General features: G+C 42.9%; 1 protein-coding gene across 17 annotated transcripts in view; it reads right to left on the bottom strand.

Annotated features, from left to right (window-relative positions):
• Positions 1-18,514, bottom strand: part of ADGRL3 (adhesion G protein-coupled receptor L3) — a 440,011-nt gene that overhangs the window by 40,446 nt on the left and 381,051 nt on the right. For 9 of the 17 annotated variants that reach the window (XM_077814299.1, XM_077814305.1, XM_077814307.1 and 6 more), the window contains 3 exons: positions 11,193-11,361; positions 6,132-6,257; positions 541-637 (listed from right to left, as the gene is read on the bottom strand). In XM_077814299.1, coding sequence (XP_077670425.1) covers positions 541-637; positions 6,132-6,257; positions 11,193-11,361 — 392 coding nt within the window. Of the gene's footprint in view, positions 1-540; positions 638-6,131; positions 6,258-11,192; positions 11,362-15,495; positions 15,523-18,514 lie in introns of all 17 variants that reach the window. The other 8 variants (XM_077814298.1, XM_077814297.1, XM_077814303.1 and 5 more) reach the window with 1 other exon arrangement.

Raw genomic sequence — 18,514 nt, 5'->3', positions numbered from 1 at the left:
GGCACTCATTCTAGATATTAAGATCACTCTCAATTATTTTGTTACAAGTGCACAGGTTTGTCTGAAGTGTGTGTTCTGCAGTACCTTGTTACTTCCACAGACACTATGAAATTGCTTTATATCTGGGACAGTGTGGCTTAACAGACTACACAGCCACATAACTGCCCATTTTTACTCCTAGCAATGAGGCCTGATGGCTCACCAGCTGATGGCTCTAGCTGTCGACAGTAGGACAAAAGTTTTTTTTTAAATTTCCCAACTTTTTCAGAAATTATATTCTTGAAAATGCAGGTGTAAAAATATGGAAAAAAACCCAACCAATCAAACAACCCTTCCCCAACAATAAAAAACCCTTCCCAGTTAATGAACACTGGAATACACTGCATTCCAACTGCATTTCATTCTGTGATGTAACGTTCTTATCACAGGGAACAAGGTCGGAAACAATTTGAAGTTTGAGGAAAAGGAAGGGGGAATACATTTCAGACTACTTAAAAATAATCATAAAAGTTATAGATAAGAAAAACAGTTTATAATTACCTCTGTTGAGTGAAGCTGAACTGTTTATATCTCCGGTAATAAAGGAAGACTCGGACTGCTTTCGAACTGTGTCATTCCACATTCTACGGATCCGGCTCTGAAGAGGGATTGAACCACACAGGTAATGAATTTTTAGCAGCTGCAGATACATTTCTTTCTGCCTCACTAAAGCTGGCTTACTGGCATGTCTAGAGGATGATGCGTCTTCCTATCCAGTTGTAAGTAAGCAGTTTCTGATTGGCTATCACCCCCGCCTATTGCATACCAGACACTCGCTGCCTGGCTTCAGAACTTGAATTTCTATCTCAAATAAGAAGTGCATCATGGGATACCATATAGCTTCTAAATATTAATAAACAAGCAGAACAGACCATGCACAAAATAACCTCCATGCAAGATATTGTTCCAGCCGTGTAGTGTTGAATCACTGAAACTAACTCACAGAAAATAGCACGAATGCTTCTAAAATTCCCTTGTGGTATATTGATTTGTATCTGTTTTTTCAAGTATACTGGAATAGTTGTTTCATGTCTAGGCCTCTCTTTGGATGTGCTCAAGTTTTCTACAGGTTTATTATCCACTGTGGGGAATGTGAGAAATAAATAGAACCACGAAACAAGAGAAGTTATATTCCCCTAATGAAAAACGGTGAAGATTTTGACATTTATGGTAGAGCATTTACTGAAGAGGTCTTGCTGTGTTATCCTGGATTTAGCGGTCTTCTCTGTTTTGTCTTTCAGATGGGTCATGGGCATTTACCTGTGTCACTCTCACCACACCACCTCCTTCCCAAGTCTGTGCTTTGGAAAATCTACTGACAGATTTCCAACAAGCTAGCAGCTGCAAGCAGGGGCAGTTTTTCAGAACAACTCATCTCCGAGTAGCACCTGTGGTTCCTTGAAAATCTGGTCATTTCTTTCAGGTGCCTGAAGCTGGGAGCTGATCCCCTTTGGAAAACCCAGTCACTTATTTAGATGCCTAAATGGGAGGCGTTGGGTGCTGAGCTCTTTTGAAAATCTGGCTCCTGCTTGCTGGTTGGTTTTCTCCCCATTATTTGGAGGAAGGGTCCAAAGAGACATATTCCCCAGCTGCATTGCTGAATGTCACGATGAGAGGTGGCCAAGTGAACTTGCTGCAATGCTGTACAACTGGGACTGTCGTGGGCCTGCATACATGATCCGCCTTTGCTATGGGGAAACCCGCTCTGGGGTTGTGGCTTCCGTCATCCCTCCTTGTCTCCTGATACAGGGAGAATGATTCAAGATGCACTAGCTGCAAGCTATGGTATAAAAATGCTATTACACTAATAATAAGGGGCCTGAATCACGCCTGCCCAGCTTCAGCACGAGGCTGGTGTTATTCCACTGGTTTCAGAGGAGTTACACCAGCGTCACATTGGGGTATATGGCAGTGGGAGAATGAGGTACGAGGTACACATGGCTTGCACTGGAGTGTCGCCATGGGCAGCCTCATCTATCCTAGCTTGTGTGTCAAAGAGTCGGTGCTCCTCAGTGCATGGGAGCAAAGCCCCGGGAGAATTCCCAGAGCAGTAAGCATTATGCTTTTCCATGTAGCCAAACATGGAAGGTGTTCTTCACTTTGACGAGATTGGACAGACCCAGCAGAGCAGGCTCAGAGAACAGCCACACACAAGGAGTTTGGGACGTGATAACCCCCGCCTGACGAGACAGGGTAGGCAGGGAAATGTGTGCAGTGTTGGCGTATATGTGTGGCTATGCTTCACGCCTGCAAACTGCTGTGCTGAGCTACTTATCCCCAGATGCTGGCAGTGAATGGAAAGCAGATAGTTTTATTACCTGCCTCAATTTTTAACAGAGTCCTACCCCAGCAAAAGTATTCCTCCGGTACAGAGATTGTAAGGCCAACTCTCCTTTTCCCCAATGCAGAATGTCATTGGGGCTAATGGGGAGTACCGAACCTCAGCATGGCAGAGCTTTGGAAGTGCAGCCAAAATGAAGATAACTTAAGTGAGGCTAGCGTCACCTGTGCGACACTGCGAGTCAATAATTCTGCCACATGGGGGAAAATATCCATGTACCTCCAAGGACACTGAGAAACCCAGGGAGGAGCACAAGGGAGACACCTGCTCAGTCCTCCCCGGTGTCATGGGTAAGATGGCATGAGGGAGAAGCAGCATTGTTCTGCACTATGGAAATGTGAACCGTGGAACTTCCAAGGTATTTTAAAGGAGTTAGGCAGGTGTCCACCACCCTTAGGGTTCTTGAAAATCCTAGCTGAAACCTCGACAATAACCCATTTTGGTCACACTTTATATTAAGTTTCCATCTATAAATGGTTTATAAAGCGTTAATAGACGTCATAAGCAGGTCACAGACACAAGCAGTGTGTGTTATAGTTGTAAATGTTTCAGCAGAAGGTGCAACAGATGGTTTGAGGAGAGCGGGTTGGGAATTTTCCAGCTAAATATTTTTTCATTGGAAAATGCCAATTTGTGGGGAAAACAAGAAGCTGTTCGCAAAACAGTGTTGGTTTTTATGAAACATGTGACTCAAAACATTTTTGGTTAATAAAGTTTTGAGATTGTTGAACAGGAAAGTTTCAGTGTTTTGAATAAAACAGACTTCTTGTTTCGAAATGTTTGTACGTGTACACTAAGAAACGGTTAAAAAAACCCTGAAATGGAAACAAAATATTTTGGAATGATCAAAATGCAATTATTTGATTGAACTGAACTGATTTTTTTAATAAATTGATTTTTGGTTTTTGAAAATTTGTGAGATTTAGATCAGAAAAAAAATCAAATTCTCATGGGAAAACTGTTTCCCACTCCTATTTATGAGTCACAGTGTAAATATCCATTGGACTCTATGACAATTGATTTACTCGGTATTAAATCATCTATTAATCACTTATTAATCTTTATAAACATTTTTATGAATGGAACTTTAATGTAAAGTGTGACCTTTTTTAATATTTAATTATTAATGATGGAAAAGCTTGTTGAATGTCTTTGGCGTAATTGTGCCTGATCATTAATTGTGATGTTTTGGAGTATCTTTACAGGGAAAAATATTTTATGTGGTTTATCTTTGCCTGCAGCTTGTATTTTGCTATTAAATAATAGAATGCTTCCAAGAAAATCCATGTCATTTCTCTGTAAAAGACTCCAAGACAATGCATCACAAATATTAAATAAATGGCATTAGATACTCTCTATAACTCAGCAGGATCATCGTCCATTTTCTGCTGTAATTTTATTTCTGTGTTGTACTGCTCGTGAAAAGTGCCCGATGGCCAGCCTCAGAGACTGGAGTCCTCTATTGACACAGAAAACAAGCACAGCACAGGAAGGTGTAGTAGAATCTTCCAAGCACAAACCTGCCAAAGTGTCTCAACCTTAATCTGGAGGGACCGCTAGAAGGTTATGTCCACACTGCAAAATTAACCTGGGTGATTGGCACCTAGTTCTGAACACCTGAGTTAACCTAGCCTGGGTGCAAGAATGAAATTCATTATAGGCTTCTTAAGGAACTAGCTGAAGCAATCTCAAAACCATTAGCAATGATCTTTGAGAACTCCTGGAGAACGGGTGAGATCCCGGAGGACTGGAGAAGGGCAAACATAGTATCTATCTTTAAAAAGGGCAAGAAAAAGAACCCAGGGAATTATAGACCAGTCAGCCTAACTTCAATACCTGGAAAGATACTGGAACAAATGATTAAACAATCAATGTGTAAGAACCTAGAGGCTAATAAGGAATAGTCAGCATAGATTTGTCAAAAAAAAATCATGCCAAACCACCGTAATTTCCTCCTTTGACAGGGGTTACTGGTCTAGTGAATGGGGGGAAGCAGTAGACATGATACATCTTGATTTTACTAAGGCTTTTGATACAGTCCCATATGATATTTGCATAAGTAAAGTAGGGAAATGTAGTCTAGATGAAATTAATATAAGGTGGGTGCACAACTGGTTGAAAGACCGTACTCAAAGAGAGTTATCAATGGTTTGCTGTCAAACTGAGAGACTGTATCAAGCAGGGGTCTTGCCTTGCACAATGGAGTGTTGAGTATGCTTATAAAATTTGTGGATGACACCAAGCTGGGAGAAGTTGCTAGCACTTTGGAGAACAGGATTAGAATTCAAAACAACCTTGACAAACTGGAGAATTAATCTGAAATCAACAAGATGAAATTCAATAAAGATAAGTGGTAAATACTACGCTTAAGAAGGAAAAATCAAATGCACAGCTGAAAAAAGGGATCAATTGGCTAGATGGTACTAATTCTGGAAAAGCTCTGAGAATTATAGTGCATCATATTGAATATTCACATATTCAACAATGTGAAGCAGTTGTGAAAAAGGTAAATATAATTCTGGGGTGTATTAACGGGAGTGTTGGGACACGCTAGATTGGGGTAGTCAATAGGCAGACCACTGGCCAAATCTGGACCGCCAGACACTTTTGACCAAGAGGTGCAAGGCTCCATGTTCCATTACCATATGTGCTGTGTGTGTGTAGTCCCGTGCAGATGTCAGAATGCAACTCTTGCATGACACCTTGGAAAAGTTAAAATAAATAACAATTTGCTTCCAAGACAACATAAATCATAAATTATGTTTTCCTGACAGGTTATAAACTGTTATTTCCTGCATGTTTCTTTCATAATTTAATAGGTGAATTAGCAAATATAATTAGATCCTTCAGTAAAGTAGAATAAGTGTGTGTTTGGTTTCTCTTGATTAAGGAGTCAGCTACTTCATTTTATATGAACTGCTCTTCATAAATCAGCATCCTTACACAACTTAGGGAGTAAAATGCCAAACTCTCAAACAAAATAAAAATTGATTTTTTGGTTGACCAGAGCATAATAAAGTTTAGAAAATAAATAATATTATTTGAATCTCAGTTGACTCTTTCCAGAGATCCATAAACTATGGAAACTGAGTAAACCAACAAACAGATTAAAACAACTACTGCCAGAGAATGATAGGCCTCTGCACCCAGCCTATGCAAGATTTTAGCTGCTGTTGGTTTTTTTAATCAGCAAAATATTTTGTTAGGATAACACAGTAACCTTGTCATATAAAACACACATTTCTTAGCCTTCGGGAAAAACACCTTTGCTTTCATCTCAATTCATTTAAGGACTGCTTAAGGGATGCTAATGGTAATTACAACCTAAGGTCAACAAAGTATGCTCAATTCAGGGCTGTCACATCTGAAAGCATGGCGTCAAATTCTGTTTTGCATGACACTGGCATAATTCTGAAGCAGCTCCTTTGACTTCTAATGGAACTGCTACAGTTTACACTCCTATAACAAAGAGCAGAGTGTGCCCCATGATGTTCAGAAGTGAAAGAATGACAACAAACAGGAAGTCTTTGAGCTACCCATTTATCAGATCAGTTTTATCAGCAGTTTATTCCCCCATCAGTTTTACAAGCCTCCTCGACTGATGGATTGTTGCTGCACAAAGTGATGTACCTGTTCGAGAGGATGTCTCATTTCCAGAAATGAATCCTTTGCCTACAGATCACCCGATGCAAAGAACGATATTAGCAGGGAGATAAGAAGCATTCCATGCCAGTGAACACACATGGCTTACCTGTGAGCCTGTGGAATACCGTCCTGGAGTCCGTGACCCAGATGTTTTTCCTGAGCCGATGGAGCTCTCTGTACTTTTCCCACTACAGCAATGTGTGCGCAGGCATTTTCCATATTCTTTACGTACCTAGCCAATTAAACAGTAATTTCCATTAGTGGGCAACTCCCTCTCCAGCCTGAGACTTAAGATTTCCAACAGTTTTTTTTCCTCCTCTGTGATTCATTAAAATTATAGCTGTTTCTGTGCATTTAGAAGAATTCCATTACAACTTTCAACAGTGTTCTCCTAACACATTAGCTCTACATTTATGATGTCATAAGGGACTGCTTTTATGTAGGAAAGCGGTTCACTGATATCAGTAGAATTTAGCTACCTCTGAGGCACATCAAAGCACTATGAGAGAAACTAAAGACATTCTATTTATGCCCGAAAATTAATATCTTCATAGATTTGATATGAACTGGCATATTGGCTCATCATGGTGCTACAAGTTATTGCTTCTGGCAGGGGACAAGGAAGAAAATTACAAAAAAAGTAACATGTAAGAGGAATTGATTTCATATATATATTCAAACTCCAGAAAACTGTGAAACTGACAGTCTTTGAAATGAAGTCTTCTGTGTGCAGAACTGGTGGAAACGGTGCAAATGTCCCCCTAAAGCCCTATAATATAACAGACAAGACTGAGAAGGAGTTAATGGGGTAATTTCTCTAGCACAAAAAGTGAGCCAGATCCTCAGCTGGCAGAAATTGATGTTGTTCTCCTGACTTCAGTGGAACTACACTGACATACCCCAACTAAGGCTCAAGGCACTGCAAAAGTTTGGAGTATATGTATAATTTAACCTGCGCATACATGGAGACCAGGGAGAAGCCAGAGTGAAAATGGGTCATCTGCTGAGCTGGGTGATCTCAGGCTGTGCCACAAATGTGAAAAAAAGGCCACTTTACTTCTCCACGTGAAATGTAAATGCAGTAGGAAACCAGCAGAGGTTAGTCTGCAAGCACATTGTGCTCACTGCTCTCTGATTAAATCTCTCTCCAGTCTTTCTATGGGCATTTCAGAAACCTATCTGTGAAACGATTATTTAAATAGCAGATTACAGGGTTTTTTTTTTTTTTATTAGGCCTTTCCATAAACGCTTGAGACAAACACAATACCATGAGTGCCCAATGTGCTCTCGAGTGCCTAATCAGTCCTTTGCTGAGAGAAAATAATTCAATTCCTTTAATTAGCCACCGACTGCTTCCCACTGCAGCTATGTGCTGATTTCCCAGTCCATGACAGACAGAAAACAGTTTTTTTCCCTCTCCCAACCCCTTGGTTCAGGGAAAGAGATTCCCAAGATCCAGAGACTGGACTGGATTCTCCTCTCTCCTACCTTGGCGTAAATCAGGAGTAACCCCACTGAAATGAACGACAGCACACTGTCGTCAAACTGGCATGAGAGAGGAGAGATTCTGGCCAAAGTGTGTAAAATAGGCATCCAGAGCTGGAATGGTCACAATGCTATAATGCCATTAAGCAGTGCTCTGCTAGAAAACAAACATTTGCAAGAGGGCTGAGAGTTAGAGCAACGGGGTGTACAGGAAACACAGACTAGAAAGAAATCCAACTTCTTCATAAAAGGAAACACTGACTAGAATCATTAAAGAGTCAGAGAGCACAGCAAACCCAAAAGACTGAGAGCTGAAACGGGTTTAATGGAGAAATAAAGCCCCCATCTCCACAGAAATATACGAACACCGAAAGAGCACAACCCACACCTCAGCAGCCTCTGCTGAAATTAGCACTTAAGGGGCCAGATTCTGATATGGGCCTTCTGCTGAATACAGTACAGGCAGATCCACTGAAGTCAATGGCACTATGCATGGAATAAGTGCTACTGGACTGGGGTAAGGGCATCAGAATCTCCAAAGTAAGCAATGGGATGCCTAGGCTCACAAAAGAATCCCTCTTTAGGACAGCACATAAAGCTGTCAATGGCGACGTCTACACTACCAAGCCTGGGCTCTGACTCAGGTTTGGAGGTTGGATCCAAGCCCAAGTCCTGCTGAGACTCGGGTCAAAGCCCCGTTGTTTTGCAGTGTGGATGCAGCTCAAGCTGCGGACTTGAGTCAGAAGGTCTCTCTACTGCAGTATGGCTGCATTAGCACTGCTCTGAGACCTGGGCAGGGGTGCTGGAACAATTTTTTAGCAACGGCGCTGATGATGGTAGCCATGGAAACCATGTATTTGGTGTTTGTTGTTGCTACTTCAAGCCAGGGGGTGTGGCAGAACCCACAGCACCCTTAATTCCAGCACTGTTGAACCTGGGTCCAGCAACTGTAACTCTGATTTATAATGCATGTGGATACCGAGGCGTGGGCTTGGAAACGCCAAGTCCACAAGCCTGGGTCCCACAGATCCGGGTTTACAAGGCAGTGTAGACCTGAGCACGTGTTTGGGACCTGAGCACGTGTTTAAGTGCTTTCCCTCTTTCCCAATCTGTGGTATATATAGACTAGTAAAGGCTCAGACAATTGTTAGAAATATAGAGCAGCGGTAACACACAACAAGATTTGCACTTCTATCAGATGCCCTCTCGTAGTCAGTGCTGGAAAGGCAGGCAGGCCTTTGACCTCAGGAGGCACTGAAGGTGTATAGGTACTCGGGGTATAACTGCATGCTTTTGTCATCGTTATACAGCTTAGAGGATACTACAAACAACACTGAAACAGATGCACAGATCCAATGCCAATGCTTTTGAACAGGACAGCAGAGAATTGTTACAAGGGCATGGTCATGCCATCCCTGTTTGCTCTTTTTGACTGAGATTAGCAGGATTCCTTTCTATTTTATGGATTATGTATATAGATGGTAGAATTTACAAAGCCTAATATGCGACAGGCTGATTCCCCTTACTCAGGCTGAGCAGTGCCTGATGCCCCACGACAAAGCGACTGCCTGTGGAGTAAGGTGCTACGCAATGTGAATAAGGGAATTGCAATCTCGCCCTTAATGATTCATTTATTAAAAGGTCAAATGAACATTTCCCCACACATGCTGTAATAAAGAAGAATTGGCTCTCCTTAAGGCTCAGAAGCTCTGTAATTTTCTCCACATTTCAGTGAAAATGCCGTTGGTTCATTTCAGCCCATTTACAAGCAGAGTTTTCTTTTCTCCTCTAAACCCTAGTGGATTTGGTGGAGAATGTTGGTGTTTTTTGCTTTGTTTTTTAAACCTGGGTTGTAGCAATATGGCTGCTTAAAAGTGACTAAGTAACTACATTGCTCTTACTGAGTATACACCAGCAAAGCATTTAGGCATGCGCTTAACTTTAAGCATATAAATAATCCTCATCATGGAGCTACTCATGTACTTAAAATAAGGTATGTGCTGACGTGTTTTGCTGAATTGGGTCATTATCATTAAAACAGTAACAACACATCATGCGCCCGATGCCAGTACAGCCGAAGCATCAGTAAATGCTTGGCGTATGAATATACATACATATATAGGTCTGCTTAGTTTCTTACCTTCATGAAATGCTTGAAACCAATCTACACTGTGCAGTCCATGATGCTGCATTATGCTACCTGAGATGCTAAATAGCAGCTCTAAACTTTTAGGTCAAGATTTTCATAAACAGTAGCCTAAAGTTAGGTGGCAATCTCCAGAACATTTATGGCTCCTCAGCCAACTGCAGATACTGTAGGTGCCTTAAGATGTTTCTGACAGTATGTGCTCTGTTCAGCTGACCTGTCTCCTTAAGGTAGTCAGCATCTTCCTACGTTTTTATTATTATGCATGAAAGTTAAAAAGTTTTAGAATCATTATCACAAATTTGGATTTCAACTAAAGCATTCAAGTCTGTTATGATGATTGCTCTTGAGATGAAATGACATGGAACAAAAATCTGACTCCAAGTTTCTTTCTCCAGTTTTAAAGCACGATGATTTAGCACAGCTGGTTCTCAAACTGCTTCCAAACAGCTTGATGGCCAAGGCTTTACTTGTCAACCTACCAGTTGCAATGCAGTGCACTGAGGCTCATCAAGGGCTTGTTCCTGTTCTCATTCAAGTCAATGGGAGGATACCCATTCACTCGAATGGTGCAAGGTCAAGCCCCTACATCCTGGCATACTAAAGTCAATGGGAGTCTTTCAAGTGACTTCAATGGGCTTTGGATGTGGCTGGTAGGTGGAGAACAGGATCAAACTTCAGCAAGATCCCAATCCTACATTGTTATTGTCCAGCCACACAGGTCACGAGGCAGGATCGGAGCCTACATTTACAAGTGCTTACATTCTTTTCTATTTTAAGCTGAAAAGAGAAATTGGCCTTATTATTCCAGAAGTACATTTAACATTGGTAGAAGAAATTAATTTTTTTAAAGAGCTTTCATACTCCTGAATTTCCATGTTGTACAAAATGGATCTTAAAGAACTCTCCATGACTTTTTGGAACAGTTATTATATATATCGCACAATGCCATAGGACCTGTGTGCCTCAAATTTTTGAAAATCTTCCCCTTAAAAAAAATAAGTGAAGCAGTTCCTCTTAAAACAAACACCTAATATGTGCATCTATATAGACAGGCAATTCTCAAGTGCTTTCTTGTATTAAATTAAGCCAAGATACACAGCCCCCTTCTTCTCTCATTTATACCCACGCAAATCAGAAGGAAATTCATTGATGTTACTGATGTCTCCATTGATGCCAATGAAGTTGTCTCAGTGAAACACTGGAGTAAGTGAATGGAGAATCAGGCCTCTGAAATCCAAACAACTCTCACGGGTATTACATTCTCCCTCCAAACTACATGCTAGCATTTTATATTGCATTCGATAATGTGATCTCCAACATCCTGATTGTTGATATGCCAGAGCCATGCATCTCATTTAGCATCTCATTCTCATGCATCTCTCCAATATCCAATCTAAATACAGTCCTTATTATGTAAACAGAAACAAGTCTGTTCAAGAAAAATACAAGGCACACTGGTAACATTATAGTGTGGTTTTGAGGCAACAAAATACCCTGCATCACTACCATGTAGCGTGGAATAATTTGTCTTACCTTTTTCTGGAGGACACAATGGAAAATGAATATAAACATTCCCTGCAGGGAATTGAAAATGGTGAAGAGATATGCCATGATGACTGTGCTTTCATTAATATACATAAGTCCAAAGGCCCAGGTCAGTCCTAAGAGGCAGAGTAGGGCTATTGCACCTATAACCCATGACCTGTGGAGAGAAAGAAAACAAATACAGAAAGGAATTGGTCTTTGATACATAGAGGAATTAGCACGTCTACTAGCAGTGATTACATTCCACTATCATTTTAGCAGAAGAAAAAATAATTAGATAGAGTTACAAAGAGGTGTTGGGTTTTTTGTTTATTTTTGACTAAAGCGCTTCTCAAATTCCATGCACTTTACTAATCTTTGAGCTTGAGGAGAGATACAAAAAATGAAAATGTTATGAGGACAGAAATTTCTCTTAACCAAAGCAGATTTGTACCATAAACATTTTTAATGCAGTAGCAGTGAATATGCAAATGATATGTAGATGCCGTTTTTGCAAATGGCTGAGAAAAAAAAAACACTTTTAAGGAGCTGTTTTGTTAGCCTCCACTGCTTTCACTCGTGAAGTTGGATTAGCTTCTTTAAATGCCCCCTATTTAACAGTCACTAAGGCACCTTTATTCCTGTTTTTTCCGCTTGTTTCTGATTTGTTGGTAAACTTTACCGCTGCCAGTTAAAACAAGGTAAAACTACTACACATGGCTGGGCAGGTGAGGGGAAGCTCTCTGTGCTTCTACTTCAGAGTTTCATTCTGAAGTGTAATGGTGGTGGGAGGAACATTCTCAATGTGTGGCTGCTTCCCCTCAAAAATGCATTTCACTTGGGTTGCTAGGATGGGCTGCAGGGGTAAGAAGTGACTCTAGACATCGGTTCACAGGCTTTTCCTTTTTGAGAAACCAAGATTGCTTAGAATCATAGAAGATTAGGGTTGGAAGAGACCCCAGGAGGTCATCTAGTCCAATCCCCTGCTCAAAGCAGGACCAACACCAACTAAATCAACCCAGCCAAGGCTTTCTCAAGCTGGGTGTTAAAAAGCTCTAAGGATGGAGATTCCACAACCTCCCGAGGTAACCCATTCCAGTGCTTCACCACCCTCCTAGTGAACTAGTGTTTCCTAATATCCAACCTAGACCCCCGCCCCACTGCAACTTGAGTCCTCTGCTTCTTGTTCTGTCATCTACCACCACTGAGAACAGCCGAGCTGCATCCTCTTTGGAACCCCCCTTCAGGTAGTTGAAGGCTGCTATCAAATCCCCCCTCACTCTTCTCTTCTGCAGACTAAATAACCCCAGTTCCCTCAGCCTCTCCTCATAAGTCATGTGCTCCAGCCCCCTAATCGTTTTTGTTGCCCTTTGCTGGACTCTTTCCAATTTGTCCACATCCCTTCTGTAGTGGGGGGACCAAAACTGGACACAATACTCCAGATGTGGCCTCACCAGTGCCGAATAGAGGGGAACGATCACGTCCCTCGATCTGCAGGCAATGTTCCTACTAATACAGCCCAATATGCATTTGGCCTTCTTGGCAACAAGGGCACACTGCTGACTCATATCCAGCTTTTCATCCACTGTAATCCCCAGGTCCTTTTCTGCAGAACTGCTGCTTAGCCAGTTGGTCTCCAGCCTGTAGCGGTGTGTGGGATTCTTCCTTCCAAAGTGTAGGACTCGGAACTTGTCCTTGTTAAGGAAAGCGCTCTGAGCTTTGGACAAACAGGTCAGCTGGTGTGTTTTACTTTTGTTAACTCAGTGTAAGGAGAGCTGGAACCGCCAACCAGGAAGGGGCAAAGCTATCTTAAGTCACACTGAAACTTTAAATACTAAGTCACATGGAGGGGTTGATACCCTCCTCCATAGGGGTACCCCAAAGCCAAAGCGTGAAGAGCAGGACAGGGAGCAGAAGGGAACCCAGTCCTGACTTAGGCTCTGCTCTAGCACCCACTGAAATGAATGGGAGTCATCACACAGACTTCAGTGAACGCTGGACTGGACCTTAATCAGAGTGCTACTCTGCTGACACCACATGAACTTCCACCCAGTGGCCAAAGTGGGGAGTGCAGGGCAAGCAGCCGCAGTTGAGGATCACTCTTAAGCCCAAGGTCCAGGTTTCCCCCTCGTTTATGCTGGTGTAAATCAGAAGTAACTCCACCAAAGTGAATGGAATTATAGTATGTAAACCCAGTTTAGGTATGAGGAGACTCAGGCCTAGAAGCCTGCCCAGACATGCTCATTCTCCACTCGCATCTCTCCTCTTTTTAACTCTTCTTCTTTGAGAGAGGCTTTGGATTGACTTCCCCTAAGCATGGAGGCCTACATCGTAACTCTTCACCACATCTGTGCCTCTGTTTACTTCAGACCTGGAGTGCAACAGCTTTGAGCTATCTGCTGGGAACAGCAGAAGGACTTGAAGGATCAAGGTCCTGATAGGGAGGAGTGAGCTCGAATTCTGCTTAATTTTCAACCTGCTCAGACATTGCAGGCTTGAAAAAAAACTTGGCTTGAGATAGAATAGAGTTGGGTTTGCATTCTGCTAAGGGAAGGGGAGGAATGGGGGGGCGGGGAGAGAGAGGAGCTGGTGAAAACTCCTGTGAGAAACCCAAAACATTTGCAGCTGGGGATGCCAATCTTGTAGTCATGCTGCTAGGACAACATGTCAGCCTTCACTTTAAGTCCCTGTGCTTTTATAAGGGTTTGTCCTAAACAGAAACACACTCTTGTTGTGTTAATGTTTCTCACTGTTCTTCTTTAAATATTAGAAAGAAAATACAGTATTAGATCTTCCATGCGATTATGTATTATTTATCCATGCGACCAGAAGAGCTCCCCTGAGGTAACTACTTATTTAGACAGTTTTTTTAAAAAAATCCCTATTATCTATCTAGCAAACCAGAACCAACTCCTTTGAAGCATTTCCAGTCAATTCTGTGAATAAATATTTAGCACTATGCAAATTAAAAATGCAGTCTCAAAATCCTTCTGAAAAGCAGTCACTTGATAAAGTTTAATAGCTTGGCTGTTTTAAATATTTTTCCTGCCAAGATTCCACCAGCAAGGAGACCACATTATGATCTTAATTGCAAAATCAAGTCATTTTTACAAAAAAACTAATAATGCAGCAACAAAGATTTTTCCCTTGTGTACTTGTATATTTTGGTCGTTTAAAAATGACCCAAATGGTAATTGAAAATCGCCCTATCTCCAGTTTCAGCCAGTTCTTGAGTCTAAGGAGAGCGCCTCAGATGACAGAGATGCATAGGAAAGAGTGAACCGTTTATATGGTAGTAACAGAAATATGCTACCTTAGCAGCTGAAAGGAATCTTTGGGTTAGAGGAGCCACACAGCAAAAAGTGTGTAATATACAAAGTTCTGATGTAGAAAACAGACCTGGAGGTAAAGAGGGGGTGGAAACTGCATAAAATTGTTCCCTCCCCTACCCTTGAAAAAAGAACTGAAAAATGAAAGAGAATATGACAGTGGTACTGGAAAAAATGAACACAAAGGACTCTTCACCAGAAGAACAAACTGAAAGTCTATTGCAAAGTTGTTATGCTTCCGTTATTCTACTTTTTCTCTTTTTTTTTTCTTTTTTGGTTGCAGGACAAGAAATGTTGATATAAAGTGCATAATTTGTAAGTTTCTTGCTTCCTTTTGTTTTGAGCTCTTTGTACAGACTTGTGTTTCTGTTACAAGTTTTTCACAGTCTTTTTTTACAATTCAATTCTAAAGAAATGGAAAAACAAAACATAAAATGTTGGCATGATTGAAACCCTGAAATTGACAATTTGTGACAACTGTGCATTCTCATCTTTAAGGAGACATTTTTTCCAAGCCTTGCACAGAGATTTAGCCCCCATTAGCTTCAATAGGAGTTATACTGATTAATACCCATGCATCACTTTGAAAATTTACCGCTAAATTGCATTAGGAATCCCAAGCCAAAGGCTCCTTACCAACACAACACACTTGATGCACAGAGAGACAGAGCGTAATGAAACAAGAAAGCTGCTATTGGTATAACAAGTCTGTACTACACAAGATTGCTTTAACATTTGCAGTGGATTCGGGTGATGTCCAATCAAGAATTGTGAAGCAGATAAAGTGACAATTGTTTGGCAATGCATATGCAGCATGTTTACTCTGCATAGAAGCTGTATGCCTGGCCATTTTCCTGCAGTTTGCTCTTCTGCCTCAAACGTGAATGACAGAAGCTTTAATGATTTTTCAATATTGATCTGCCAGCTGGTTCATGAGACCACACTGATAAATGGGATTTATCAGCCATTCAGGTCATTCTTACTTGATGAAGGGTCTGTTATCCTCATAGCTAAAGAATGCATAGACAAAGACAAGAACACCAACATTAGAATATAATGCCAGAAAGAATATTTTGTAAGAAATAACCAAAGTTTATTCCCAGCCTACCACAAACAATGCCACAGCCTCCTCCTCAGGTGTATCCCCCAGATACTGACCAGACTGGTTTACTTATCAGAGGATCTAAATTACAACAGCAATCACGGCATCACTTATGAAAGTAGCCATCATTCCCTGAGTTCTGTAGCTCCCCAGCTGCAGTCTTCTGTTGCTTATAAAATTTCAATTGACTTAGAAATCTATTTTTTAAAAAATCATTGCTGTCTATGGAGAACATTAATAGAGGAAATCTAATGTAGTCATCCTGGAAAGCTTTGATATGTTTAGATGGCAAGCTTCACTGTACCTCAGGCATTCTTTGTCCAGTGTATTAGGATGTACTATAGAAGACTTATCTTTTCATTATTAGTTTTTTTCATAATTGTAACTCCCAGGTTCCCTATTTATGAGTCAGACTGCGACATTACCCTCTTTTAAAGATAATGGCATTAGAATCGTCTAAAACCCTCTCCACTGATTGCAAGGAGATAGGAAAATGTTTACCTATTTACTTCCATTTTATGGAGAGCAGGGAGGGGGAACAATGTTGTTCACCAAACAAGATGGAGAAGCAACCTCACTTTAGCCAATTACAAATAATTTAAAACTGCCTGTTCGAAATAAGGTTCTGGAACACACGATCTGCAGCCATTTTTCTAGTGGAAGCACTTCAACCTCTTAGGACTAACTCTGCGCTTAGTTGCCCCGGTCTGTATCTGTGTGGCTTCATTGATGCCAACTGAGAGCAAGGCAGGTCCCAGGATTTCCCTCTTCTCCCCTTAGTGCCTTCCACTTTTGATACCATGACCTCTTGCAGCAGCTGGCATTGGTACAAGAGAGGGACCCGGGTTCAGCGTGTTCATCTCATGCCCAGTGACAGCTCTGCAAGTGTGCGTGTGTGTGCCTGTCCTGATGAGACGTCCCTCCGTTGATGTTGGTATCAGAAATCTGTCATGTCTGAAGGGACCAATTCATAGAATCATAGAAGATTTGGGTTGGAAAAGACCTCAGGAGGTCATCTAGTCCAACCCCCTGCTCAAAGCAGGACCAATCCCCAACTAAATCATCCCAGCCAAGGTTTTGATATTACCAATTCCATATTACCGGAGCTCAAAAAGAAATATCGCCATATTTCTTATCCTCCCTTATCCTTCCCATAATGGTCATGGTATGCAGCCTTTCAGGGTCAATTTTTGCTCTCATTTATACCCATAACTCCCTCTGGGCATCAATGGGGGTCAGAATTCGGCCCTTAGTGTGGGAATTTAGCCCTGCATTTCATGCAAACTGCTCCGTTCTGTTTCTCCTGCACACAATATGTGGCTGAGTTAGTGTAATGTATGCAGAGACAGGGCTTAGTACCATGCCATGGCTGGCTAATGGCAGCTTTGTCCCTGTACTGGGCAGGTGAGCTGTGTTTGCCAGTGTGGGCATCGGGGGTCGCAGGGTGGGGGTGCAGGGAGGACACATAGAGCTAGCTGAGCTGGCCAGGCGCACAATATACGCCACTCCAAAGGGGACCATGTGCCCTTCCATCACTGGCAGCCTCCACTCCCCCGTTCTTCTCCCTGTGTCCATTGGGAGCAATTCCAGGAAAGTCACTGGAATACCTGGATGTGAGATCAGGACTAGGCCCCGAGCGAGGTGGGAAAGCTGCCCCCAGTCCCGGTCCAGCAACCCTGCCCAACTCATTAGCCAGGCTGCCTGCGCCCCCACTCACAGCTCCGCTAACTCCACCGCACCCCACCCCACGCCAGAGTCGACTCCCGCCTCCGCACCATCACCAACACCACTGGGCTGTTGGATGCACCCCCCCCCCCACACACAGCTTGAGTGAATGCTCAAGCTGGAGGAGGAGGAGGAGGGGGTACGCCAGCCCAATGGTGATGGTGCTTTGTCATCTCCCCATAGCCTTTCTCCAGGATCCAACCAGCACCTCCCATCTTGTGCACTCTGCGCTGGCCTCCCTCCACTACAGCCATGCTCTCACCCACGAGAGGATGGCCAGTTTCTCTACACCTGGCCTCTTTGCTGCTTGGCAGCATGCAGGCCCAGGCTGGGGGCAGAAGAAGCCACTATTGTGGTTACATGCAGATCTCTGCTGTGTTCGGATGCTTGGGGATAGCTTTTCATCCAGGGGCAAAGCCAATCTAACTGCTTCCCAGGGGGATGACACCTGACTTCATAATATGGACTTTTTTCTAGCAGGGAAGCCTTGGAGGCTGGGAAGGGAGGGCTCGGGGTAAAGGATGAGGGAGGTTTCTGACAGCTGGGACTCCTGGCTGGAGCGAGTCCCACCCTGAATCATCCTCCCAGGCCAGGAAACACCTGTGTCACTCCCCGGCCTATACTCTTGGTGTGGCTCCTCTCCTCACTACTGGGGGAGACGGGTCAAGTCAGGAGCAGAAGCAAAGGGTGAAGAAGGGAAGCGGCGAGGGTCTCACCACTGAGGTAGGGTGGTGGTTGGGAACTGGCCAGAGAGGAGGAATCAGCCTGATGGTTGTTGGGTTGGGGCCCATGAGGGAGGCTATTGGTGGGTTGTTTCTCTGGGGAAAGGAGTGGGACTTGGGAATGGGTAGGATTCCCGTTCGGAGGGCAGAGTAAAGGGAGCTTACCACTGGTACCAACAGTCTACAGAGCGAGCCCCTAGTCTGAGGGCCTGTTGGTTTCTGTCTCCCTCCATGAGCAGGGGCTCTGACTGTAACTTAGGGGAGGGGCTGAATTGGGGTTCCAGGCACTGCACCATCTCTGCCTCAAAGGGGCTGCGAGAGCAGCAGGGCAGCCAGCCAGCCAGCCCCCTCTCAGACCCCTGCTATTGCCTGTTGATGCTACAGCTGGGGACTTTGGTACCCGGGCAGAGGACAGGCAGCCTCCAGCACTGCCCAGCTGACAGCAACCCCTAG

This window comes from Eretmochelys imbricata, chromosome 4, assembly GCF_965152235.1.
Source record: "Eretmochelys imbricata isolate rEreImb1 chromosome 4, rEreImb1.hap1, whole genome shotgun sequence".
Classification (NCBI taxonomy): Eukaryota; Metazoa; Chordata; order Testudines; family Cheloniidae; genus Eretmochelys; species Eretmochelys imbricata.
This window is presented reverse-complemented; position numbering and strand designations above follow the sequence as displayed.